Consider the following 27,317-nt stretch of genomic DNA (forward strand, 5'->3'; position numbering starts at 1 on the left):
TAGTGTGTCGCAAACGAGCGATAAAAAAGAGAAGGAAGAGCACGTAGCCTCGCATAAATGGGAAAACCTGGGCATAACGGTGGCTCGACGGCGACTTGCGATTTCGTCGAGCCGATCGAGCGGGGATGCCTCTTATCCGCTTCGCTTGGCATTTCATCGACGGCCGTGAGAAGCGCGCGCGCGCAGCTATAAGCGTTCGTTTGCATATGCAATCCGGCAGCCCGCACAAAAGCATTAATAATGTATTTTCCCGAGAGATGCTGGAGAGCCCGCGATAAAATAATCAATTAAGATGTACGTCATCTGTTTGAACGTGTACACGTGTATCCGTCAGGCTTGCACGCGCCGTCGGCCGCGAGCGGCCGCGATACGCTCGTACCTCAATTGGCACCTCGCGTCTGCACAATGTGTGCTCGCCTGCGCGCATTTGTCCGTAAATTCCCCAGCATAAATTCCCCGCATCGATACAAACATACGTCTCGATCCATCCGCGAACTATTTTTCCGCGCACGTCTCGCGTGTCTCCATCTCCACATTAATCAGCAGCATCATTCGACGTGTCGCCGCTCGGGAGTCCCAGCCGCGGCGAGAAATCGCGCCGGGGCGCAGAGCGGCGTAATAGTAGTGTAAGATCTCGAAAGATAGTCGAGACTGACAGGTCGTATAGAGGATCGGAATGAAAACAAGTTGATCATAACAGTAGGAATATTGGCCGTACAGCCTCTAAGACCTAGGCGTGTGAACCAGGGATCCCGGAGAGTTCGAGTTCAAATCTAAGGCAGTCTCCTAGTTATTTTTCGCCTCTTACAATTCAGAAGTGGGATAAAATCCGCTACCCCTCGAAGACAGTTGAGATTCATCCGCTATCCCTCGGAGAGGAGGGAGTTGAGAAGCAGCTGGCCGGTAGTGAAGCCTGAACATGGAGGTCGGGACGGACTCAGAGGAGTGAACCAACATGGAGATTGGGAAGGACTCAGAGGAGTGAACCAACATGGAGATTGGGAAGGACTCGGAGGAGTGAACCAACATGGAGGTTGGGAGGGACTCAGAAGAGTGAACCAAAAATGGAGGTTGGGAGGGACTCAGAAGAGTGAACCAAAAATGGATGTTGGGAGGGACTCAAGTGGAGTGAACCGACGATTTGGAGACATTCGGGGACGAATGTAATGTCAGGCTGGCCGAGCTGTAAGATCTGGAAAGGCAGTCGAGACTGACAGGTCGTATAGAGGATCGGAATGAAAACAAGTTGATCACAACAGTAGGAGTATTGGCCGTACAGCCTAAGACCTAGGCGTGTGAACCAGGGATCCCGGAGAGAGTTCGAGTTCAAATCTAAGGCAGTCTCCTAGTTATTTTTCGCCTCTTACAATTCAGAAGTGGGATAAAATCCGCTACTCCTCGAAGACAGTTGAGATTCATTCGCTACCCCTCGGAGAGGAGGGAGTTGAGAAGCAGTTGGCCGGTAGTGAAGCCTGAACATGGAGGTCGGGACGGACTCAGAGGAGTGAATCAACATGGAGGTTGGGAAGGACTCAGAGGAGTGAACCAACATGGAGGTTGGGAGGGACTCAGAAGAGTGAACCAAAAATGGATGTTGGGAGGGACTCAAGTGGAGTGAACCGACGATTTGGAGACATTCGGGGACGAATGTAATGTCAGGCTGGCCGAGCTGTAAGATCTGGAAAGATAGTCGAGACTGACAGGTCGTATAGAGGATCGGAATGAAAACAAGTTGATCACAACAGTAGGAGTATTGGCCGTACAGCCTAAGACCTAGGCGTGTGAACCAGGGATCCCGGAGAGAGTTCGAGTTCAAATCTAAGGCAGTCTCCTAGTTATTTTTCGCCTCTTACAGTAGTGGTAATAGCAATAATAGTGACGGCGGCGGCGGCAGTAGTAGTAAAGCACTAGTAGTAGTGAAGTGTACACGCTAGCTCTCATTAGCCATGGTGTGCGCTCGACATGGTGCGGTGCCACCGCCGCTGCCGCCGCGTGGCATAGGCGGTAGCTTCGTTCTATCGACCGAGACGAGCGAGCAAACGAATGAGCGAACGAGCGAGCGAGCGAGCGGCTTGACTCGACTCGACTCGACTCGACTCTCTCGTCCCGTGACCTGACCTCGTCTGAACCCTCCGCCGCCGCCGCCGCCACCGCTGCTGCTACGTTTCGCTTCTCCCTCGCCCCCTTCCCGCCTATCCGCCTCCATCTGCCTCCCTTTTTATCTCCAGCTCGCTCGCTCTAGCTTGCGATCACCTCTCGCGACGTTACAAGCAGTCGTTCGTCTCTTCTCTCCCCGATATACCATCTCGTCGTCTTTGTCACCGCCCCTGTCGTCGCGATCCACAGCCGCCTCCGCCCTCCGAGCTGTATCGTGCTTTTTCTCTCTCTCTCTTTCTCTCGCCGTGGCACTTTCTACGACATTAGCGTACCCGAACTGGAACAACGCCCGAAACTCTCCTGTGAGGAACGTAATCTGGCTCGCTCGTTCGCGCTTATCTCATCCCGCTAGGGCGGGATAGGTCCCGGAATTTCTATTCCGCCCATTATCGCCCTGACTGTTATCGTTATTTTGCCTTTATTAATATTCCATTGAGGTGACTCGTGTCGATCGCCGGGGTTTCTCTCTTTTTTCTTCTCGATCAAGCTTCTCCAGCCGCGTTTATTATTGCCACGTTGCAAAACATTTACTGAACACATTGACGTTCGTAGCGGCCAGGGAGCACTCCCTGACGTAATCGCGCAAATTAATTCGACTCGGGCCAACAGGCCACCGCGAGAAAGTTACTCTCTTCTGTATTAAATGTCTTCTCTGCAGCAGCTCGAGGAAAATCCCTCGAACAATTGTCCCTTGAGAGATGTTGTGGCAGAATTGGATTGAAGGCACTGACGTATGCTGTTTCCTCTTAAACTTTAATACATTTCACAGAAGTCCGCGTGAGACGAAAATTCAGGTATCAGATCGATGCGGTATTAAATATACATATTCGTTTCTCGTTTTAAGCTTCCCGCCCGAATGAAGAACGTTCGAAGCTATCGCGGGGGTGAAAATCGCCCGTCGTCCATATTTAAATGCCATATGGGCCCGCTATGGACCTCGATCGCTGGATTATCTGGCCGCGATTGCAGAGCCGACTTACGTTCGCGCATTTAGCGAAGTTCCGCTCGCGCGCGCACTTACGTACGTTGCACGGTAATAAGGCACAAACGCGGCTATACACGGATTATATAGCACGTTCTCCATTTTACTTATCCACGACAGGAATTGCCGTAAACTTCGCGCAACGGAGAGATACACAAATAAACGCTACTCGCCGCCGCGCAATTATAATATTGGGTCGTCCGGAAAGTTCGTGCCGATTTTGAAGGAAAATTCAAAGGCAACATTTTTTTATGTCGATAAATATTTATTGTCTTATGTATGCACCGTTTTGTTTCACAACCTTTGTCCATCTTTCGCGCAACTGGAAGATTTCATTCTCCCAGAACTTCTTAGGTTTCTCGGCGAAAAACTCCTCAAGGTGGTTTTTTATGTCGATCAAAGAGTTGAAGTTCTTGCCGCTAAGAGAATTTTGCAAAGACCTAAATAAGTGAAAGTCTGAAGGTGCAATGTCTGGTGAATACGATGGGTGAGGTAGCACATCCCAGCCAAACTCCAACAATTTTTGTCGGGTAGTCAAAGAAACATGAGATCTGGCATTGTCCTGATGGAACACGACGCCCTTCCTATTAGCTAATTCTGGACGTTTTTCCTGAATCGCTGTCTTTAATTCGTCCAGTTGCGAGCAGTACTTATCTGCATTTATCGTTTGGTTGTGTGGTAGGAGCTCATAATATAGGATTCCTTTCCAATCCCACCAGACACAGAGCATGACTTTTTTTGGATGAAGGCCGGCTTTCGGAGTGGCTAATGCTGGTTCATTTCGCTTACCCCAGGATCTTTTTCGTTCTACATTGTTGTAAATGATCCATTTTTCGTCACCCGTCACTAATTGCTTCAAAAATGGTATGTTTTCGTTGCGCTTGTACAGCGAGTCGCAGATGGAAATGCGATCCATTAAATTTTTTCGGCCAAATTATGCGGAACCCATACATCATAGCGACTTACGTAACCAAGCTTCACTACATGATCGTGGATAGTGGTTTTCGATATTTTCAGTATCTCTGCTAATTCACGTGTCGTGTAGCGCGGGTTATTCTCGATCAGTGTCTTGAGTTGGTCATTATCAGTAGTAGAGGGTCTGCCCGAGCGTTCTTGGTCTTTAAGGTTAAAATCACCAGCTCTAAACTTAGCGAACCACTTATGTACGGTTTTTTCAGCTAAAGCGCCTTCTCCGTAAACAGAACATATCGAATTTGTTGCTTGTGAGGCATTTTTGCCTTTCCGGTAATAGAAAAACATCAAGTGTCTAAAATGTTCTTTGTTTTCTTCCATCTTCAAAAGAGTACAAAACTGACACGACTCAATTTATCTCAAAAAACTTTTTTCCTAAAGATGCGTTGAAATGTCACCTTTAAGCATATGTATATAAATCGTATGTTTTCAATAACATTGATATATTCAGACATGTTCCAACGCCATCTATTAAAAATCGGCACGAACTTTCCGGACGACCCAATATATCTCGAGAATATCGTGCGTACACGGCGAAACGCAAACTTGCAACAGAGTTAAAGCGGCTAAAGTTCACCCTTAAACGCGCGAGTGGTTGGAACTTTATTAATGCAAAGTTTTGTGTTTTGTAGGAACGAAAGATAACGGATAAAATTGAATAATTGAGAATCTTAAAAGCACGGGAGTTTTAGGCGCGGCTCTCTCTATAGCGGGGAGTCTATAAAGCTGTGTGTTAACACCGAGTCGACGGAGAATGCCTTTAATAATAATAACAACGGCAAACACACATACACACAGCGGGAAAACGTGGCGCACGCGAACAAAAGAAATAGAAAAAGTGGCGACCCATTAGAGGGGTATACGAGACGCGACCCTCGCGCGACGCGGGGCGGATGGGGCTCAGGGTCGTTTTTCAAGGGGGTCAAGGGGAGCCTGCGCCCCGAGGCCACGCTTATTAATATCAACTTCTCCAACTCAGGTTCGAAAACGTTCAATTCTCACGTTTGAAAGCTTTCTTAGTGCCTCCTGCGCCGCGCGGTTCCTCTTTTCAGTTCGCCGTTCCAATTCGGGAAATCGTTAACCGGATCTCGTGATGGATTCGAGCTATTCCCCCAAGTAAAAATAAATTTTACTAAACCTTGAATCATTCACCAGCTTCTTACTTATGTATTAATCTTTAACCTTTTTTTTAAGAATTTTTAGTTAGTTTTTCATTACGTTTTTAATTAACCTTCATCTTTCCTCTTCGTGTCAGCACAATCGCGATATCCAGTTTCGATCTAGAATCTCAAACTCGGTAAGGAGCACAGCGGTGTTTCGCAAGCTGTATATTCTCTCTGTTCCCCCATAATTCTCTCAATGTACACACACGCGGCACCGGATGTCCCTGCGCGCGGTGCGGCGGCCGCGCCGTCGAACGCGTTTTCGGCCGAAATGTATTCCGGTTTCTCTCGCCCCGGTATCATCGTTCTCACAATGTCACGACCGTCGTGCGTGATTCCGGCTCGACGTCACGGTCCCATTGACGCCGACCCCTCCGAGAGAGGAAGGCACCTCAAACGGGCTCGTAAAACATTTTCGTGACCCCTTTTTCACCGTAATTCGACGAGCGGAGGCGCGGACCGGGCTCTCTCGGTTTCCGGCGCCGCCGAAAGCCGCCGATGCCTATCGTACCGCAATGTACAATACGTGCCCGGCACGCACAAACCAGCTCTCCACGTCCTCCGTTCTTCGAAGGGAGAATTCGATCCTCGTCATTGCGCTTCGAGAGCGAATGAGGAAACGGTGCATCGAGCCGGTTTTTCGTATTGCGCTTTCGTAAAACAGCTCGTAAAACCGGCGGTCCAAATATTCAAACGAGAACCGTTCTCGTTCGAGGCGAGTCCCCCACTGTTGGGTATGTAATCGAGGAACTCCCCCTCTTTCGCATCCCCCTTTGCGTTGGACCCTCGTCTTTCGAGCGAAGGACTAGCGGCTTATTCCTCTTCCCTTTCGATCCTCAATCCCCTGAGCTTGTTGTCGAGAGTAGCGTGTCGGAGTACGATCGGAGCACCTCGTTTGTATTGTCATTTGCACACAAAGTAGGTAGGCTCACGTTCTTTGTTTCTTTGCATCTTTGTGATACGCGACGTTATCTTCTCTTGAGTGATTGCGAGATAAGTTGAAAGAGTATTTATGCTTTCACTGACGAATCAACAGATGGAGTATTAGGAGAAAGTCAATTGTAGCTAAATGCAAAAAGCTGATATAGATATTATTTTACAATAAGTAATGAAGAACAAAATTATAATAAATTATAATAAAACTAAACTCGCTAGAATGACTGAAATATAGCAATCTGAGAATTTTTAATTTATTACTATTAATAAATATTAATAGATATAATAAATTATGCAGATTATGGTGATTTTGTATCTGTTGACAGAAGAAAAAAGAAACGAAACCTCGGCGAGTAATGGTTATGCGAAATCGTAGACCTCGGAGCACCGAAGCTCTCGAATTTGTCGACCGGGAAGTTACGAGGCGACCTCGATGATCCAAATCCAGGAAACGGCCTTTAATAGATTTTCGGCGTGGCGAGAGTGGCCTGGATGGAAGCGGGGAGGAGGCACCGTACACTCGCGGGCAGGCGGTGGGGGGGGGGGGGGGCGACAGAATTTCCTGCACAGGGTGGCCAGGGAGAAAGGACGAAGGGGCGGAAGAGAGGGAGCCTTGGGTGCTCGATAGGCGCGCGATGGGCGGGACGAAGGGGAGATCGTATCGTCGTTCGCTGGCACGACACGAGGTCGAGTGAGCCGAGCGCGGCCGAGCGCGGCCGAGCGAGCACGAGGGCTCGTCTAGGTGCCGGCGTCGGGAGTGGGGGTATGACGGGCGTTCAGTAGCTCGGCTCAGTCGTGCCAGCGTTGGCAGTCGGAATCGAAGTCGCGGTCCGCGGGGAGTGCCTCCTCGGCGCGGTAGAGAAACGTAGAGTCGCGCGTAGTACAGGAGGCCGAGACCCGACAACGCACGCGTATTTCGATTCGAACCTCGAGTCGAGACCTGGGAACGGGAAACGGAGAGGAAACAAAACGACGAGAGCGAGGGGAACGAGGAGCAAGACACGGGAGGACGGAACCGAAGGCGCGGAAGATCGAAGCGGAGCCGGAACGTCTTCCGCGCGCCGCCTCTTTCTGCCGTTCGGAGCGGTTCTCCCCCCAAATTGATTCCGCGTCCGCGCATCGCCACCGCGACGCGACGGTCTCGTCGCCCCGACGGTCGTCGCGGCGACGACGGTCGCGCTGCTCCCCGGCGAGCGGCCTCGTCCTCTCGACGCGGCGCCCTCGCGATCGTCATTGTCGTCGTTGTTCCGCTCATCCTCCGCCACGGATACGCACCAGTGAAAATGCGGTAGTGACAGTGCCGGCTGAAGCAGGAAGGACCCCGAGAGTTCCGGCAGGAAGCAGCTGGAGAACGATCCATCGTCGTTCGCGCTCGCGGACGACCGCGCGACGAGACCGCGGGAGGACTCGAGCCCGATCTCGCCGCCCTCGAGTCGCCGGTGCGCCGGCCGCGGGGAAAAATCGCGAGAGGAGAGCCGCCCTCTCCTCGCCTCGACAGTGGCCAGCCGGAAGTTATGACGAGGGGCTCGCGCTTCACCCAAGGACACGGAGGAATCGTTCGCGCGCATGTGTCCAGTAGCGGGATATAGTGTCAACGACAAGTCGCCGCTCGCAGATCTGGATACCTTGCTGTCGACACCCCCCGGGCCCGGATTGTCTCATGTCAGGATGGCGCTGGCGCGGTACGTACACTCGTACGGCTCGCCGTTGTCGGAGCTAGGGTGGGTCTTCGTGTCCGTCCGGGACACTAAACCGCCGGCAAGAGGCAGGCAGGCGGACGAGCGAGCGGGCGGACGGACGGGGCGGAAGGGGGGTCGTTGGTCAGTTCTCACTCCGAGAGTACTTGCCGAGAGTAAATCGCATTGATCCGCGTCGCGGCCGGGTAGCGTCGTCGTCGTCCCCGTCGTCGTCGTCGAACACGCGACGTGGAAATGCAAACGTTCCTCCCCCGCTCCCCTCCCCCGAATTTCTCGCACCTTGGTTGATCGTCGAGCCGGCTCGATCTGCAAAGTTGCCGATCCGTGGGAAACCGTCCGGGGTACCAAGTTTGGTGCCTCTCCGGTTGGAACGCGGCTGGCGTAGGTAATCCAAGGGACGCGAAAGGGCAGAGGCGAGCCTCTCGAAAGGTCAACGCGAAGGCGATATCTCGGCGCGGAAAGCCGAGGGATCTTCTCTCCCGCAGAACCGATCTTCGCGGAACCAAAACCGGCAATCGCCAGCGGAACCGCGGAATCGACGGCGACGGCGAGGGTCACGACACGGTCAACGACCCGTCGTCATCGTCGCCGTCGTCCCTTCGACGGCGATAGCGGCCAAGTATCGCGATGGCCATTAAGCCGTGGTTCTTTTGTCCATCCGGTGTGCTCTCTCTCTCTCTCTCTCTCTCTCTCTCTCTCTCTCTCTCTCTCTCTCTCTCTCTCTCTCTCTCTCTTTCTACCTCTCGTTCTCTCTCGCGCGATTCGCATTCGCGCTGGCCGACTGGAAAGTTCTTGGTCAAGTCGCGAGCGAGCGAAGGAGCGAGAATCAAGGTGAATACACCTTTTTACGTTAGACGCCGACCTTCCTGAGGCTGCTTGATGTGGGTTTCGTCACGGCTCGGCGATCCTGCCTGCTTTCATATAGACACGTCCGACCGTGAACGTCGAGAGCGCGCGACTCGATGGAATTCGAACGTAGAAACGCTCCCCAGGCCCGGCGTTATCGTTTCTCTTTCTCCCTCGCGTGCGTTTCTTCGTCGATTTCCTCGCGCGTCGTTCGGGACCCGCGAGGACGCGTCTCGCGACGAGGACTCTCGAATGTCGACGAATGAAAGCGCGGAACGCCGCTCCCGGGAAGAGGAATGTTTTCGGTGTACTCCAACATTTGTAACATTGCCCACGTTTGCCGAAAGCTTGCGAGAACTCGCGAAATTCCGTTTGCCAGTTTTAGCTTTTTGCGTAATTTTAAACTTGGGATGTCTCTGGAAGCCATGCGGCGCCACGCGTGCATCCTCGGTCGAAGTGTGCACCGCAATTTGAGTCGGGACAGGACATTTATGGAAATGTAAGCGCGACGAACGATTTGCATACGCGATCAGCCGTTCGTTCATCGTGAAACGCTAAAAACAGACACCTCGCGCCGCGTCTCTTAATCGGAACGTATTTTTCGCGCGCGCGAACTGCAACTTTTATCAGTATCTTTATCCCGTAAATTTGACGCGTAAAAGTGACATTTAAAGTTTCACCTGCAAAGGGGCCGAAAAGCTATATTTAATCGCTTACTCGCCACGTGATCTCAACTTCTCTCTTCTCCTCCTTTGTTTCGCGGATGAAAAAAAGCTAGATACCAAGTTATTATTGTTCGTCCCTTGGACGATTACACCCGTAACCAGCTCGTCGACGTTGTGTACGTTCGCTAGTAATGAAGTCGAAAGTCGTGAAGCCCGTGTTTACCGTTTCGTCCCGAAAAGAAAGTACTTATCGTCTCGTTCTCGGCTACGTTCGAAGTAACCGCGCGAATCGTCCGTTCGCCCGTAATTGTAAGCCGCGCTCGAGAGTTCCTCACTCGCGCGCGACTGATCGCACGTCGTCGAGCGCGAATATCGGAGTCGCGGCTCGATCGGGCGTCTAGGACGTTTCCAGTTTCGTCACTGGGATGGTCCCATTACCGTTAGTCGTTACTTCCTGTTTGCGCGAGGCATCGGCTCGGCTCGACTCGAATCAGCGGTGAATCACGGGACTATGAACGGATCCTCTCTCTTTCTCGCTCCCTCTTTTTCCCTCTACATATCCCCGTTTCCCACGCATAATCTACGGTTTAACAACCGGGAGTCTCGGGACTTTAGACGCTTACAGTGTCGCGCAAATACGATCGCGTCCTTGACACCGGCATGTTTCTCCGTAAACGCAGAGATCGGTCTCGTAATGTTGCCGGCGATTACCGTGGCCATTCCGCTCGCTCGTTTACCGAAGCAATTCATCTCGGCGGCGGGATTTATAAATAACCGATGGATTCTATTTATAGAATTTACAGAACCTTCGTGGCCGTTGCATTGTTCATAAATCCCCGCATAATTCATTCCCGCGTAATTTAATAACTTGAGTGATAAATCAAAAATTGGACCACTGCTCCAATCGTCCTATCTAAATTTAGTCGCAAGAACGCGCTTGATACAAAATTCTTCGACCTCTCGAATCCGAGTTGATACTTTCGCCTTCGGCGTCGCGATAAAAGCACGTACGCGCCTGCGGGGAATTGATTCACGCGGTGCATTAATATTCCCGATCGCTAATTGCATCGTTGGCGTTAGCCGCGAGTAACGATAACCGCGAATAAGTGCATCGGGTTGCGATACGCGACTCCGGAAGTGGGCTTGCGCGCGCCGCGGTGTCGCGCGGCTTATCACTGGCTGGCTCGGCTCTACCGCCTCTGCATCTTTTATAACGTCACTCGTTTCCGTATCTCGTTGCGCTTTTGTCGACTCTCGTCTCGCGACCTTCGCATCGAAGAGTTATGCACGCGGCTTGTAGCACAGGTGGCTTTTCGTCGGCTCGCGCGTCTTCAGTCCTTCAGCAAGAACTCTTCGAGCACGCTTCGACCGCCACGTCGCGCGGAGTCACGCTCATACTTCCTTGCCAGTCGCTTGCCACTCGGATGACAGCAATTTTTTCTGCACTTGTTCGTATCAGGTTTGCAAATTGACTCGTGTTTTGAAATTCGATTCTGAGAAACGTCTTTTATTTAAATATTCTCCCAAGTCTTTACGCGATTCTGTAGAGTTGACGTTAATATTGATAGAATCGAGAGATTGAAATTGTTTTCTCTTTTGTTTGTACAAACAAATCTTGAATTTCCCAAAAGCACTGAATTAATTTGCGATTCTGCTAGGAATATAAATTAATTTCGTGCCTTCTCTTATAAAATTCAGGCTTTATTTACACAAAGAGTAATATTGCAATTTTTAGAATTATTATTTTTTTCTGAATTTGTAATTCACTTTCCGACCAATTCCTCGATTCTATCGGGAAAAGAATGAAGTTTTAATTCGGCTGAAAATAAAGATACAGAATTAATTGGCACGCTTAAAATAATGCGTGAATTCCGTAAGAGATAAAAGACTTTCGTTCACCCGCTATGAAGTGCAAGTGATGATTCGTACGGAAAAGGTTGCTGAAGAAGGCGCGAGTGGATGCGCCTAGTGTCACGAAAGGAAAATCATCCGCGGTGGAACAGGTTGCCAGCAAGGCTGCGTTATGCGGTAATTCCCGGCGAACTTGTAACGACTTATTCATCAATCATTTCGCAGCTGTTGCGCTTGTCTCTAATTCTTAGTTGTCGCCTGTCAAGAATGCGCCGTCGATCGATCCAAGGAATTACCTCGCCAACCGGATAACGTTTCGCTCTACGCCGTAGGCATGAATGCTGCTCGTACGATCGGAAATTAACGTAAAACATTCGTTGACGTCGAGATCGCTCTCGTAATAATAGATCGTATTGAGCGCAATTAGCTCGGGTCACTCGCCCCCCACGCGCTCAATCAAAAGTTAATCGTCCATGTTTAGAGCCGGCGATAAAGGTTCATCCCCGAGTGCGATCTAAGCTTGAACAGCGACTGAATAATTTTAGCGCGAGACCTTTCCGCGATCCCGTCGACCTAGAACTTCATTTTTCCGGTCGGGAACTTTACGTATTCAAGTTATTCAACAATTAACCGACCGCACGCATGTATGAACGAACAAAAAAAAAAGGAATATAAAGCACTTGAGCAAATAATGAACAAAAAGGGAGTACGAAGCATACGAATAAATAATAAATAGTAATTTATTAGAGATTGCAATCTCCAGATCTGAAAACGGTCCGGAAAACGCTCGTGATATAAAAAAAAACCATGAATATCCGCGGGCAAAACGATCCGAAGGCACGCTCGGCCCGCCGCAGCGTCATGTCGAATCGGAAAAGTCTCGCGGCCTTGCCTCGCGGTAATGTTATCGTTTGCGTCACAATATTTTCTCGTCAGCAACGCGCCCAGCGCCGAGCGCAAAAGCGGGAATGGCTTTGAATGTGCTTTGTGCCCCTCGAACAGCTGGTCGCGCGCACGGCTCGCCGATGCACGCGCTGTTGAATGTCCGTCCGCTATTGCTGCTGCTACGACTACTCTGCTACTGTTGCTGCCGTCGTTGTTGCTGCCGCAGTACTCGCCGTACATACGCCATAGGTTAAAAACACTCGCCCGTATCCCGAATAACATCGATCACCACTCGAAAGTGCTCGAGCCTGCCTTCATCAGTGCACGACGACGTTTCGGGTCTCCCGTCGAACGTGTTATATTTAATCGAAGGCCGCATTATTGACGAGTCGCTTAGCGGTGCAGGCATATCACGTCTGCCGCGATTTCGGCGAATTTTCCGTTAAAGTCGGCCTATCGTGTCCCTCCCGCGCGAGATTATTATTTATTGCGTAAGACCATGTTAACGCAACGCGGAACCTTGATAATCTAGAAGTCGTTTTATTTAACCTCGGGGACTCGGATAAGGATCTGCGACGAGGAAGACTCGATTCTGGAGTGCCACTCCGGCATTCGATATTAGTCTCTCTCGGGTCGAACATTTCGTTTAATTTCGTCAATCGGCGTGATTGCGAGCCGGCCTCGGCAATCATATCTCGTCGCCATTAGTTCCCGTTTGCGAGCTCTACGTTGTTTCGGGGAATTATTTGAATATTATAGCCGTGCCAACGGGGCAGCCGAGGCCAATCGATGTCCGAGGCTCGATGAAATAAAGCCGAGCACAAAGGAGGAAGAGGAGCAGGAGGAGGAGAGGGAGAGGGAGAGGGAGAGGAGGATGCGGTGGTAGCAGCGTCGGCGAAGCGCGGCGGAGGAAGGAAGGGAAGGAAGGAAGGTTGTCCCTCGTGTGTGCACGGTGGCAACCTTCGGCTTCAAGGGTACAGGGCCGTACGTCTCCCTTGAGGGTTCGCTTTCCCTTTTCCGTGATGAACGACGACGACGAGTCCCTCGGAATTCATAAAACCAACTGCCATTATAAAGAAAACTCGTACGGAAGGTTCCCAAATCTTATTGCTCGTTCTCGCAGTTTCGCCTGCCTCGGAGCCCTTTTTCAGAAAAGGAATTTCAAGTTTTTTTTAGAGAGACTTGACAAGTTTACACTGAATGGAGATCTTTTCCGAAATTTCTTATTGTTTCTATTATTTTCTTAATTAACTCTCCTCTCCATGTGCATTTTTTTCTACCAATCTAATCTCTATTCTTATTGAAACAGAATTTTGTGATCCTTAACGCTTTTTTGATTAATTATTTATCTGAAATTTCGATTTCATACGCAAATCCCGTGATTGCTCCGAAACTGTCCTTCGTTCACAACGGAGTGAGATATCAGCAATTTTCTGTTTATTATGCCAGGGCCAATAAAATCGTCATGTAATCGGATATCATGCACTTTTGCGCGTGTAATCGAACATAGTGCACTACACTTTTGCACGTGAGAGTTTACATAAAATATTTTACGTGGATTTTCGGAATATCGATTTTTCTAAGTATGCGGACTCCAATAAAACAATGACGATTTCTCGTCGTGTTGAAACAATTGCGAGTGTTAAAAGGGACTGATCGGGAAGATTTACGATGGAAGGATTGAAAAAAATGTCAGTCGGGCTATCGACGACGCAAAAGGCCTACATAGGCGCAATTATGTAGTATGCTTATCGAAGTTATCGCTGAACAACCAAACGGCGAGCAAACAGCTGCGGTACACGTGATCCGAGGCCAAATTAGTTGCGAGCTTTTAACTACTTGATCGGGATTATTTCGAAGCAAGTAACGCGGCGTCCGTGCTCGAAGATTACTCCGAAAAATCCGCGAATATTAGAGAAAAGTTAGAGAACGTTTACAATCTTCTTTCCTTCTCCGGAGTTCGATCGAAACGAGCAATCAACAACAATCTTGCAGTGATTGCGAAGTAAATATTGTTAATTGTCGTTAAACATTGTAAAATGGAAGGCCAATGTGCAAGATTTATAGTCGACATTATAATTTCAAAAACACAGAGAAAGAGAGGGAGAGAGAGTCGGACGAAGAATCGGAAAACGGATTGAAATCGATGATTGAACACGAAATCGCGCTAAAAGTATTGTTCGGCGTGTCACGATTGCTTTCCCGATATCGCGGCGATACGAATCCAAGGGTATCCTTCGTGGCTAATAAGACGGCCGTAAGGGCGCATCTGCAGGGAACGGACCTCGCAAATTGGCCGTGAGGCCCAAGGTCGTCCGGTATCCCACGTACCGGGGCACTGGCCCCTGTTAGAGAAACGAGTCGGGTCCCGGAGAGAGCTTCTCTCCCCTGGCGGAGATCCCAAAGAAAAGCAATCCTTCGGCCCTAGAAGGACGAAGCGTGCGAGCCAGAAGGAGATCCGCGCCTTCCTTCGCGAAAGCATGTTTCATTTCGATCCCGCGAACGGAACGAAAGAATTCGCTAAGCAGATTGTTCGGGGAAAAAACGGAGAAGTTTAAGAGACGGAGAAGTCATCGTCGATGTAACTTTCGACAGCTGATTTTTAGTTTTATAACTAATTAGATTTTGCTCTATTTAATATAATTAAATTATATGGACAAGAGATGCCGGATTCTCCATTTATTTTTATTCGATGTTTTACACAACATTTCAGATACATTCACGTACATCACGAGAGCGCATTCTAATAATGACTGATTCTTGCGAATTATTCAATCACATTAACTCGTCAGTGTTTACGGTATTTTCTGGCGTACGTTACGATCGCATTTGCATCGTCCAAATTCCTGTATGAGGTCCGATTTGTACAAATATTCCGGCAAATAATCGTCGACGGTCGTTGAATCATCGTTAATAAACGTTAATAAATACAAAGACGATATTTGTACATGGCACGTAATTTCAGTAATATCAATTCCTTATTCTTTAACATGCTTGTCCATGAATAATAACGTGCGCATCAGGTCAACGTAATCTTGTGTGCACAGTTGAGAAACGTCACCGTCGTTCTGTACTTCGTCCAGACGAGGCTGGAATACACGTCGTCGTGCGCTCTTTGTATGAAGATCTCTTCGTGCGCCTCCTTATCGCAACCGTGAACCTTGAATCGTGCTGCGAACGCAGTCGAGATGAATGCAGCGCGCGGTAACGCAATACGCTGGGAGCCGGGTAAAGTGAAACCGCGAGTAGAGCAATCGAGTTTTCGAGAGCGGCAGCTAAACGGGACGGATTTTATGGTTTGAGAAATTTCGTCACTCACCGCGGATAACGTACAGTTGACGATAATATTAGATACCTACATGAGTTTCAATTTTATTTTTTGGGAAAAGGGAGTGGAATTTGCGCTTTATTTCTGTGATGTATAAAGAACGTTTCGATTGTTTTCGTTTCATGTCATGTAAAGTCTCGAAGATCGTAACATTGACTTGAAAATCGCAGGTGAGTAGAAATGTATTGGAAACATTTTTAATTTTTTCAATGAGCCGCAGTGGGGGGAAAAATCTTTCGCAAGTAAGAAACGGAAGTTTGATCATCGCGCTTCGTTTTAGTCACTGCTATTTGGAGACCCGACGAATTTCAGCACTTCCACCGGATATTGACAGCAACAGTTCAATTTGTACTAATAATCTAAATTTCTTGACGAACGTATCCGAAGTCCAGGCCAGATAAGCCGCGAAACAGACGCGGAGGACCGCCCGCGTGGCATATTATCATCTTGGACCAGGCGCAAACAGTGCTAAATGTGCCTTGGGTGTTCTACGAGACACCTGCGATATTTCTCCGCGCGGCGGCGAGGAGGCAGAGAGTGTCCTCATAGCGTGATCTCGTTTCCTCGTTGATCTTACGCACGCAGATCTCGCTCTTTCGACGCTTCACTCATCGATCTCTTCCGAGTATTTAATCTGTCGAGAAAAAAAGAGTGGAGAAAAATTGCGAGGCAACAATAACCCTCTTGAGCGTCGCGTACATCCGCTCGGACGTACGCCATCTCGACGCATCGGTTCACGATCCGCGCGTAGATCTCTTATCGCCTCGCAGCTCGATCGAGTGTCGCGTCGATGTTATCAAGTGCGTGCAACTTGCGTCTTTCTTCCCTTTCCTCCTTCCTCTTTTCTCTTTCTTTATCATTTCCACGTTACGGCATCCATGGGCCACGCTTGTTTGTCGCAGCCATCCGTGCCTTGGACTGGTTCCCGGGAGGTCTGGACCAGCCGCATCCCCCGGTCGCATCTTTCCGCTCGCGAACGAGCGGATGGACGGACGATCGCTCGTCCTCGCGAGCGATAAGTTGGCGCGTGCAAGACGGCGAAGGCGAGTCGCAGCGCCGGCGCGCGCGCGCACGCTTGCGGCGCCCTTGAAGAGAGTCAGCCTTTGTCTTATCACACACTCGGCTTACGCCAAGCAGCGTCAGCCTTGACTTCGCCCCTCTTCTCCGTCGCCGTGTCCCGTCTACTGACTTTCCTGCGAAAATCGACCGACCGCCAGGCAGTTTCGCCGCCGAGCGCGCTTCGTCTTCGCGGAACGTCCCTTCGCCTTCAGGGTGACCGCACAATTAGGGCGAAAAAACGAGAAAAGAAACTGTAGCGCTTGTATTTATACGCAGAAACCACAGGAAATTAAAATGCCCTGTTTTTATCAAAGTTATCAATTTTGCTACTAATTGCTTTACTCATTTTCAATTCGCTTCCAATTATTTTTTCATTTCCATTATAGTTTGAAAGTTTGACAATCCACACAATCCCTGTTATTAAACTATCTTCACATTATTAATTATTAAAATTAAATTAATGTATTATAAAATACAACTAATTTTTTAATTTTATATTAATTTTTAAAAATTGATGCTAGAATCAACATCGGACGGAACGATCGGAGATCGATTAATCTTCTCGCGGAGGGATAGATTTTTGGGTGCCGAACGCGCTCGGCGACAGAGGCCGTCCTCGTCGCTCCTCGTGTCTCCCGCGAATTGTTATCGCGTTGCGTTGCACCGGCGCGGCACATCGGCGACGAGCGCGCGTAATCGCGATAATCGCGAAGCAGCGATATTTTTAGCCTCGCACGCGGTACACTCGCTCGCCACCGCGACCTTCCGATCTTGACACTGAGACTTCCTTTTTCTATCGCTCTTTTTTTTTCCGCGAACGTGTCGCCCGTCGCTCGCGCGTGTCGTATCGTTAGCCAACGAACGCTGCTATCTATTTACCGGTCTTACGAAACGACCGGATGAATCAGGTATGGAGATAAACGTATCTAATTACGCGGCGTGCCGAGTCACCGCGGAAAGAGACGGCGGGAACCACGCGGGGAAATTCGGAAATTCGTGGATTCGAAACGAGGAAATCGAAAGATCGCGATCTTCCTCGCGATGCTCATTGTGCGTGCGCGGAAAAGCGCGCTTTCGTTGAAAACGCGAGGCAGCACACTTGCGCGTGTCGCGTGTCGTCCTCGACAATTGTGACGGACGCAGTGCGCTCCGCTGATTTGCACGCTATCGGGGAAGCATGGAATTATCAGTGGAAAAACATGTCATTCGGTTAATGTATTATATTTTCGTAAAGTCGGAGGAAGGGGAGGAGGGGGCGCGAGGGACAACCGCGTGCGTGTTTTCGCGAGGATATGAGCGAGATAACGCGCGATGGCCGGACGCATTGCGCGCGATATCGGTCGAAAACCCGGGTTTGGCGAGTAAAGGCAAGGGGAAATCTAAGAGGAGAACGCGTTCGAAGCGGCGCGGCGCGGCACGAGTCGCCCGCGATTTGGCAAGAAGTTGCCCGGCTTCGGTTAGACCCGCGCGCGCTATAATTACGCGATTTCGACGTACTATAGACGGTTTTCACCTAACTTCCTCGTTTTCACCGCGGGTTTGTGTCTGGGCTCCGTTCTACTTTCCCCTGAACTCTCGGGCCCGGCCCACGCCTGCATAACCCGAGCTCTCCGCTCCGAGTCGGGCGTCTCGATCGCTCGAACAAAGTAGAGATATTGATCCGAGCTCCCCTGTCCCTCCCCTCGTCGCGCATCCTTCCTAAACCGGATCGCCCTCATCCCTAAAATCGTAAGCAAACAGATCGCGAGTAAACCGGGAGAATCCTGCCGGGTTTCGCTCCTTCAGCCTGTCTCGGGAAGAGCGTTTTAGGATAAAAGCGATTCTTCTGACACGATGCTGTTCAACCATGCGATAGTCCTCTGCTTTGTATTTTATATGAATCTTGCGTAATTAGTGAAATCTTGGTGTAACTAAATTGTGTCGAGGTTTCACTAATTACGTAAGATTTATGTAAAATGTAAGCAATTGATATAATTTATTTTCTAGTTGACATGAAAGCGTTTATTTCGGGGGAGAACGTAATAAGGACTCTAATGTGATTTACGATTTCTCTCTTATTCGCGTGCTACTCGATCTTCTAATTATTTTCTCGTGCGAGATATGAATTAGTTGGAATGACTGGTTGGATCTCTACGATTTACGTTTTCTTTCCTTTTGCGGTATCTGTTTCTCTGATGTCATCCTCTCTCGTCGACGGAAACGTCTCGCTGTTCCGCTTATACTTTCTAGCGGTGAGCGCAATCGCTTTCTCACAAAACAGAGTGGCGGCATACGATAAAATCGTTAGTCTCCCTCCCCCCTCTCTCTTTCTCTCTCTCTTTCTTTTTCTTTCTCTTTGCTGTCTTCTTCGTCCCGAATAAGGATTCTCCCCCTCGGTCTGGCGACGTCCCCAGCGGTATCTAGCGCAAAAGTGACGTGGGAGTACAGCTTTGGAAGCGTGGCGTGGAAGTGAAAGTTACGGCGCCGAACGAACGAGTGAGGAACGCGATTCGCTCAAAAGTCGGGCCGATGCAGTTCTTCTCCTCTCTCTCTCTCTCTCTCGCGAAATCGGAGAAATTTGCCGAACGAAAGTACTCCGCGTCGGCAAAAAGAAAAGAGGAAAAAACGGGAATGCCGACGATATAATGACGCGGCAACCGAACCGAGCAAATTCGATCGTCCGGATTGAATTGGTAAAAACAGGCAGCAGCTGCTCTTGCGATCCACCTGTACTCGCTGGAAGATCGCGAATTCTTTTCTATGATTCATCATCACTCTAGAATTTCCATAATTCATCATTATACATATATCTATCATTGCATCTTGGCAAAGGCTAAAGTAACAAAGCATTGTTATTCATTTACCGTTCCGCCATACTATAATTACCATTCGAAGATGTCGGATAACAATAACATCAAAATTAATTCTTGTCGAGAAATTAAGTAATATTAATATTATATTATATAATTAAGTAATACCCTGAAGCGGGAAATACTCGTCACTAGGCTCCACACATCACCGATTGGCGAGTGCCTTGCTCGCCTCGCAAGTGTTATATAATAATCTCCCAACGACGGGGTTCATTCCACACGAAATCTTCCATTATAACCGTTACGAAATCTATTATCACTTCAGTCCTGATTCCTGCCCCTTATCATTCTACCCTGTTATTACTTTATTACTTTATTACTCGCCGCTCTGGCGAGTCCGTCCCGATTCGTCGAAGGCCGCGACCGGAACTCGCCTCTCTCGAGATCCCCACGCCGTGAGAGGGAAAGAGAGAAGCGAGAGGAGCGATTTGCGAAGAGGAGCCGTTCAATTTAGTCTCCGTTTCCTGGTTGGTCGTCGGGTCACCGCGGCGCCCGATGGCCGTCCGATGAACCTGCGGGGCTAACGTACCTGACTCGCCTGCTGCCGAGCGGTTCCGCACTTGGCACCGCACGTGAGCACATCGCGTGTCCTACGTACCCTTCCTTCTTCATCCCGCTCCGTTCTCTTTGTTTCTTCTTCTCTTCCTCCTGGATCGCCTTTTCCTCTTATCTTGTCGCGCCTTCTCGCTCGCGATAAGTTGATCGATGATTTTATTATCGGAAGTCGCGATGTCATTGTTAATGATTCAGGTATCGATTGATAATAATTAACTTGCACATGATTAGAAGAGGTTTCTCGTTGCGACCATCTTTGTTGCTCGTGTAACAAGAGCTATAGTAGATATAATAGATAATGAAATAAAAGGTGTGAAGTGTTATTGACGGCTATAATTTAAACATGTTACTCTCGAAATAATACTCTTGTCATGTCATCGAAATAATACTTTTGTTTTTGCGTTTTAAGAAGCAAAATCGATCACGGTGCTTCATCCAGTTAAAAGAGACGATGCATCGCACGAAAACAGTAAATCATCAATATATAATATATAACATTCAGTGGATACAGCTTTCATACGTTACTCCCGAAAGTGTCGACAATAGCGCTCTTGTTTTCCCGTTACAAGCATGAAAATTGATCTCAATCACCTCATTAGATCGAGGATCCACCGCTCGGTGTGTTACGCTGATTCGATGAGCTCCTCCCTTCCGTCCTGCTGTCCAGAAATATGAAGAGAGGTCGTCGACCTCCTGCCTCTCTCTTTCTCTCTCTCTCTCTCTCTCTCTTCCTCTTCTGACGTAACGCGAAGCGCGTGTACATAATTAACGACTTTCCGTACGTATATGCGCGACAGGATGACTCGAAGCCCCCGCGCCCCCGCGCACCGTCCGTGCCCCGCCGTCGTCCCCCTTGTACGTTCACCCGAATTTAACCGGATGGCTCTTTTTTTGTTGCAGACTTGCGGTGAGCGACTGTGCGCCACAGACGTCGCGGGTCAGCTCAAACTTGCACAGCAGCAGTAGTATGGCAGTGAGCCGCGTCCCGAGCCCGCCACCACCGGAAGTGAACACCCCCGTAGCCGAGAACTGGTGTTACACGCAGGTACGTTTTCGTTCGTGTGGTTCATTGTCCTCCACCTCGGCTAGAACCGCGCTAGAGCGATCGATTCGCCGTGGCCGTCGCCAAAATTCACCTCCTGCCTCGCCGCGGACGATCAAAGAGCCAGAGAGAGAGAGAGAGAGAGAGAGGAGGAGGAAGAGGAGTTCCAAAAGCGCTTTAAAGGACGAGCCGGAAGTCGAGATCCTTGCTGGAGCGTCGCTCGCGTATTCGCGTGGCGCGTAGGATGAGATCGCGGCAGCGGGATTAATTTTGTAAGACGGCGAGGGAACGTCTCTGCGATCGGTCTACCAATCGGCGAGACGGCGACCCGTCAGACCTCGCTTAAACGTCCGCGGAATCGCTGCCACTCGTAAATTATGCTGCTAGACGCTCCGGTGTAATTTCGTTGACGACGTTCTTGAGCGTTACGTGTCTTTGGGAGCGTTTTCAAGCGTGATTTCACGTCGTAATCCCTGCGTACGAAGTTTTTCTTTGACGCAGGATCGGGGAAGACTTGGATACCTTGTATCAAATATATTAGATGTGCGTTAAACATTTATGAGAGACGTCGGAAGACTCATGAGAGCTCGCGAGAAACTTCGCAAACACGTAAACCTTCTTCCTCGTTTACTGTGTATCGTAAATTTCGCATAGTAATGCTAAAGTTAAATTCTCTCTCCGGTGTAGACTTAGAAAAGAGGTTTAGATATTTTAGATACATTAGATATGTAATAGATAAATATTTATGAGAGGTACGCATTTAAAGAGACTCTTACGCACACACGAGACTTCGCGACGCGCGAATCTCCCTTACATTATAAATTCTGCATAATCCCAAAACCGAATTCTCTCTCCGATGCAGATTTGAGAAAGGCTTAAATAACTCAAGTAGAACTAACTTGGGTAGAAGAATTATTAGAAGTCCGTTAGATATTTATGCGAGATAGTCGGACAATTTATGAGAACTCGCGGCTACTTTCGTAACGCGCGATCCTCCTTTCCCCCTTTCGGCAAACGTGCATTCAGACGAGTTCCGCGGTCTCGGACCATCCGAGTTTAATCGCCAGTGGATTATCCGATCGACTCGTACTTCCGCGCGAGCCAGGGAGACAAGGACAGAGTCAGCAGACGAGGAGGAGGGAGGGAGGGGGCACGAAGGAAGGTTCGCGCTAGAGAGACGCGGAGGCTCGCGCGGCTCCGTCGTCGGTGCGTAGCGCGCGCGTGAGAGCACGCGCTCCTGGCGCTCTCATTCTATTTTTACTGCGCTCGTCCCCCTCGCGCTTCGATGTGAACGACCTGCAACTAGATATCTCTCTCGTCTCGCCTTCCATCCTCTCCTCCCGATGCCTCCCTCCCTCCCTCTCTCTCTCTCTCTCTCTCTTTCTCTCTGTCTGTCTGTCTGTCTCTGTCCCTCGTGCTGTTCGCCGGCCGCGGAAACGTTCCGCGATTTTCGCTGGAAACTCGCGCGGCCCCCCGTTCTCCCTCGGACTCTCCGCTTTCCGCAGTTATTTCCGCTTTTGCGCGGCCAACACGCGCGCGCACGCTCGTCGCGGATTCATTCGAACGATCGTAACAAAGTTACCGCACTCGTCGGACGTCCCGAATCGCGATTGCGTCCTCCGCATTTCCCCCGTCCCCGGTGACGCCCTGAATGCTAGATAAATGCTAGGTGGAGATTCATTATCAGCCCGGACGAACTCCCCCTCTCTTCGGTCTCGGGGAGATTCGCAACAATGGACAATTGTCCGTTGATAGCAGCGGGGACGGCAAAGTTGGAAAAACCAGATAACAGAGTCGGTGTAATAATAACACAAAGATGTGCTATTATTATAATGCTCCAAGATTAATACAAGATTATAACTAAATTGCGTGGAACACGATAATGTATTATAATGAAAATAATGTAACTCCAAATTGATATTAACAAATTGCAATCAAAATTCAATCACGTATATTACAGTTAACGATAAGTGAATATAAAAATGAATGTAAAATAAAATATATAAAAAGTGTATAGCTTATCTTTGCAAAATTGGAAACGTTCATAACGTTCCATTTTTGCTCGGATGTTTTTTATTAACTACGCGATTTTTAGAGAGATCTAACACTGTTCGGAGTGTTAACAAATTAAAAAAAAAAAAACGACGGAGGCTATAAATGAAGTCCAAGTGGTTTCTCGCGGTGTGTATATTTTATTCTGCCGTTCCAATCACGCAACAGCGACAGAACGTTATTACGTTCGCTCGCGCGAATTGCACAAGCGCAGCTGCTAAATTTTACGATTTGCCGTCCGCGTAAAACGCGATCGATGGCGGCGCGTTGCGCCCGCTACGGCCGTTCGGCGGACCTGTCTATAAATCGAAAGTCAATTCGTGCTCCAGTTAACTTTCGTAACGCACCGCGACCGATTTCGCCGCGTCAGCAGGCGGTGGGACTCGCGACTCGCTCGCAGCTCGCAACATCACCTGCAATGTGCGATCGGCGATTTATTGCTCGCTCCTCGATAAAGCGCGCGAAGTGCTGCAAATTGCACGTGATCCTCTCGTCATACACAAGAACGTATTTTCCCGGCGAACAGAAAAGATTCCGTTGGCTGGACGGGACGTCGGCCACGAGCTCTATCGTGGATCTGTCCAAGGCAATATTCCGGGTTCGAGGTTGTGGTTGCGCGTCCGACGGAAACGATTATATCACCGTCCGAAATCTCTGGTATTCAACGCCGTATCCTTCGGACATTCCGGGCCCTTCTATTCGCGCAAGGACGCGTCAAGATTTCGCCTCCCGCCGCGGTCCAAGATCGCTCTGCGGTCCAAGGACCAAATTCAAGGATCCGCGTGATTAGTATACCACGTGAGGTTCCTCGAGGGAACTCGCTAATCACTCGAGATCTTCCGGTAATTGACCGAGGTCTGTCGCCCTCTGCTCCGTAACAGCGAGCCGGAATTATTTCCTCGCGCTTCCAAGTCGCGAGTTGGAATTCCAGGCAAATCGAAACGATCCTCCATCCTTGGAAGCGAGTTGCGAAGTTCTATACAGGGAGAACTCCCCGCGAGTGCTTTCGACCACCGAATCAACGGTGCGCGACGCGACGCGACGCGGGGGAGCACGCGAGGCGCCCAGGAAGCGCGCGATCTAGCAGTATTTTCGTGATGCGCGTCCTCGCGGTCGTTCATCTCCGGGAGTGACGACCCGACCGGCGAGGGTTCGCGCGGGATGATCGTCCGCGCGACAGCGGAGGGACCGCGGCGGCGATCGTTTACCTCGATCGCGGCGGTCGGGCACCGTATCCAGGAGGACTGCTGCTCTCCGCCGGAAGCCCCCGGTTTGCCTGCCTGCCTATCGGTCCCCGCCCGCCTGGTGCTTGGTGCTTGAACCCGCGCGTTCCACGGCGCTCCCGTAAACGGGCACGGGTGATTCAAGGCCGATCGCCGACGACCGACGCCACCGCCGTTGCCGCTGCCAGCGGGTTGAACGACTCCTAGGGGCGTCGACCGGGTCGCCTCCTCCGCCGCCGCGTTCCTCCTCGTCGCTCTCGCTCCACCTGGTGGCGACGATCCGCGCCGACTCGCTACGCGAACGTGCCGAGAGAGAAAGAGAGAGAGAGAGAGAGAGAGGCGATGAACCCCTCGACCTCTCTTCTCGAAGCTCGCAACAACATTGTTTCCGCCCGAAGCTCGAAGCGGATAGCGTTCCCCGAGACGTTCCGCTCGGTCGTCGGGCGCTGTTACGCGCGTACGCGCTATGCAAATTTAATCCCGCGGTGTTCCGGGAAATGTCCCGGCGTCGTCGTTAATTTATCGGAGGGAGGGCTCTGGCAGGGCGAGCCGGCTCGCTCGCGGAACTCTACGGAGACCTGAGGGGAATTCGATAGTTCCTGGATTCTCGAGGAGGCGCGAACACGTTCGGCAAACTTGGGAAGCATCGGAGCTCGAATCAAGAATTTAATTTAAATAGATAGATTGGTCCTGCGGACAATCCGACGGTCTTCGAATTTCGAGAGACGCAAACACGTATGAGAAACGTGGAAAACGTTGAGTTCCAACGGATGAATCGTTCGGATCACATCTTGTGTAATTATTTAGGCACTCGAGTGTTCAAACAGGACGCGCAAGTAGATAAAAGTAGATAAAACGCGTTTCATCTCGCGTCTCTTTAAAGAAACTTCAGATCGTTCATCGCGGCTGCTTCAATCGATGACTTTAAAAAGACCGCGTCTCTGTTGCCGTTGCAGTTTTTTTTGCCTAAAGAAGGAAGCGTGTGCCCTTTGGACGGCTTTGCTGAATCAAAGTGCGCATCAAAAGGCGAGCGGGCAGCTGAGAGACGCGGCGCTCTCTTCCTTTTCCCGTCGCATCGGTAATTTCCCGCTTGAGTCACAGTTACATTATTGGTTTCGTCGTCGCGTCCCGGCCGGTCGACAGAAGGATAATACGCGCCGAGCCGAGTTATTCGTACTCGCGCGCGAGGGAGTCGAGCTCTTGGCGCGTCACCAACGCGTGGGATTACGTCGGTGGATCGAAATTAACCCGAGAAAATGGTGCTCCGCTCGCAACTAGAACTCCCAAGCAGTTCCGTTTAGGAGCGAGCAAGCGAGTGCGGCTCGCAACGCGACGACCACTCTTTGTGGCGCGCGGGTCGATCGATCGATCGATCGATCGACCATCGACGATAAAATTGCTTGCGAGTTGCCAGTCCCGTCACGGATCAAGTAATCGTGTTAGAGAGACGCCGCGCGTACTTCGCGCGTACTTCGCGTGGACTTTGCGCGGACTCTGCGTTCGATTCGCTCGCGCAGTCGACCAATCGCTCCCTCGCAAGGGCAGTCGCGCCCTCGGCGTCGAGACGGTGCGACGTGCGTCGCGGATTTCCTGCTTTTTTGTTACCTGTCGGGCGAGCGAATCGCAGGCCGTAAAGGAGCAACCGGCCAACGAGGAGAGGAGATTACAGCGCGAGCGTGCGTTGAACCCTCGCGGCGAAGATAGCCGCCTCCTTCCTGCTTCTCCCGACGAGAGCGCGAATGTCGACCTTAAGCTTCCGATGCGCGAAGGTCACGCCGAAGTGAAGATCATCGAACCCGCTCGTCCCGGCGTGAATAAACGCGCGAAGCGTCCCGCGATATCGGGGAAGCTCGCTTAACCGCCGCGGACGGATAGCCTTGACGCGACGTCGTCGACTCGCGGCGATTCCCTTCAGTCCCTTCGACGAGATGTTCTCTGTTTCATAACTTTCCTCTTTCTCCCTTTCTTTTGACTCGCAGAGATGGTAGAAGTGATAAAAACTCTCTTTGCAAAAGTGTTAAAATTATTATAAAATTCACTAATTTTAATACAAGAAACTTTTGCTCTTCAGATGTTAAGTGACTTCAATGATTAATCGACTAGTAGCTCGAGATGTGAAATATTCATCTTCTTATTATGATACGAAGCACGTTCAAAATCCACGTCAATCGGATCCGCCTGGAAATTGTGCTTCGGCGATCCAAGGTTGGATGATTGCGCAAAAGTACATACTTTCTCACATGTATCGTCTTACGACGGTTAGCTGAATATTGTTAACAATTAGATGTTTTAATTATTCACTGAGAAAATACGCTTGGAAAGTGGCGAGATTATGGGGAGTGATTAGACACAAAGGCAAGCATTCAAAAAGTCTCGGGGAACGATCGCTTGCAAATGTAAAGCGACCGTTTGAAAAGAGAGAAGAACTTTCACTTAAACTGCCGAGAGCGGTGATATAGTGCACCTTGCGGACATTTCTCACGCTTTCTTTTGTATCGTCCTTCTGCTATAGATAATGGGCACATCGTTCATGTCCCTCTCTCCCCCCTTGTCTCTTCATCGCGGCTTCACACGAGAGTCTATGATCCGCGCTATGATCCAACATGTCGAAAATACGAGTTCCTAGATCAACACTGAACTCGAATTCTCAGTTTGAAACCACACATGCACATGTCATCATCGCGTTACCATATATGGCATTTTCGGTTTATCCAAAAAAATACTTGCGATAAAATGGAAATTTCTTCTGGATATTATTATATCCAGAAGAAATTTCCATTTTATCGCAAGTATTTTTTTATATAATAATATAAGGGAACCATATTCAAAATTCAAAAAGAACACGCTGCTATATATCGACTTCTTTTATATACTCATAAATTGTCTTTCGTATATATATTAGGAGTGTGATTTAGTTTGAGGGTTTTGCAACAGATGGCTGTAGTGTCAGTTTGTTCCAATAGCTGTTTCCGATAACTGTTGTTTCTTACAGTCTTGACATTATCCATGACATTTAGTAGCATTATAGCAATAGATGCAATAACAGTCGTGTTTA

At 49.7% G+C, this 27,317-nt stretch overlaps 1 protein-coding gene across 7 annotated transcripts in view; it reads left to right on the plus strand.

Annotated features, from left to right (window-relative positions):
- Window positions 1-27,317, plus strand: part of LOC105278018 (protein roadkill) — an 86,103-nt gene that overhangs the window by 48,425 nt on the left and 10,361 nt on the right. For 3 of the 7 annotated variants that reach the window (XM_020031218.2, XM_020031219.2, XM_020031220.2), the window contains exons 1-2: window positions 7,915-7,931; window positions 20,846-20,990. In XM_020031218.2, coding sequence (XP_019886777.1) covers window positions 20,913-20,990 — 78 coding nt within the window. In that variant the 5' untranslated portion in view covers window positions 7,915-7,931; window positions 20,846-20,912. Of the gene's footprint in view, window positions 1-7,041; window positions 7,893-7,913; window positions 7,932-20,845; window positions 20,991-27,317 lie in introns of those variants that run through there. The other 4 variants (XM_011336801.3, XM_011336802.3, XM_011336797.3 and 1 more) reach the window with 3 other exon arrangements.

The sequence above is a fragment of the Ooceraea biroi genome, chromosome 1, assembly GCF_003672135.1.
Source record: "Ooceraea biroi isolate clonal line C1 chromosome 1, Obir_v5.4, whole genome shotgun sequence".
Lineage (NCBI taxonomy): Eukaryota > Metazoa > Arthropoda > Insecta > Hymenoptera > Formicidae > Ooceraea > Ooceraea biroi.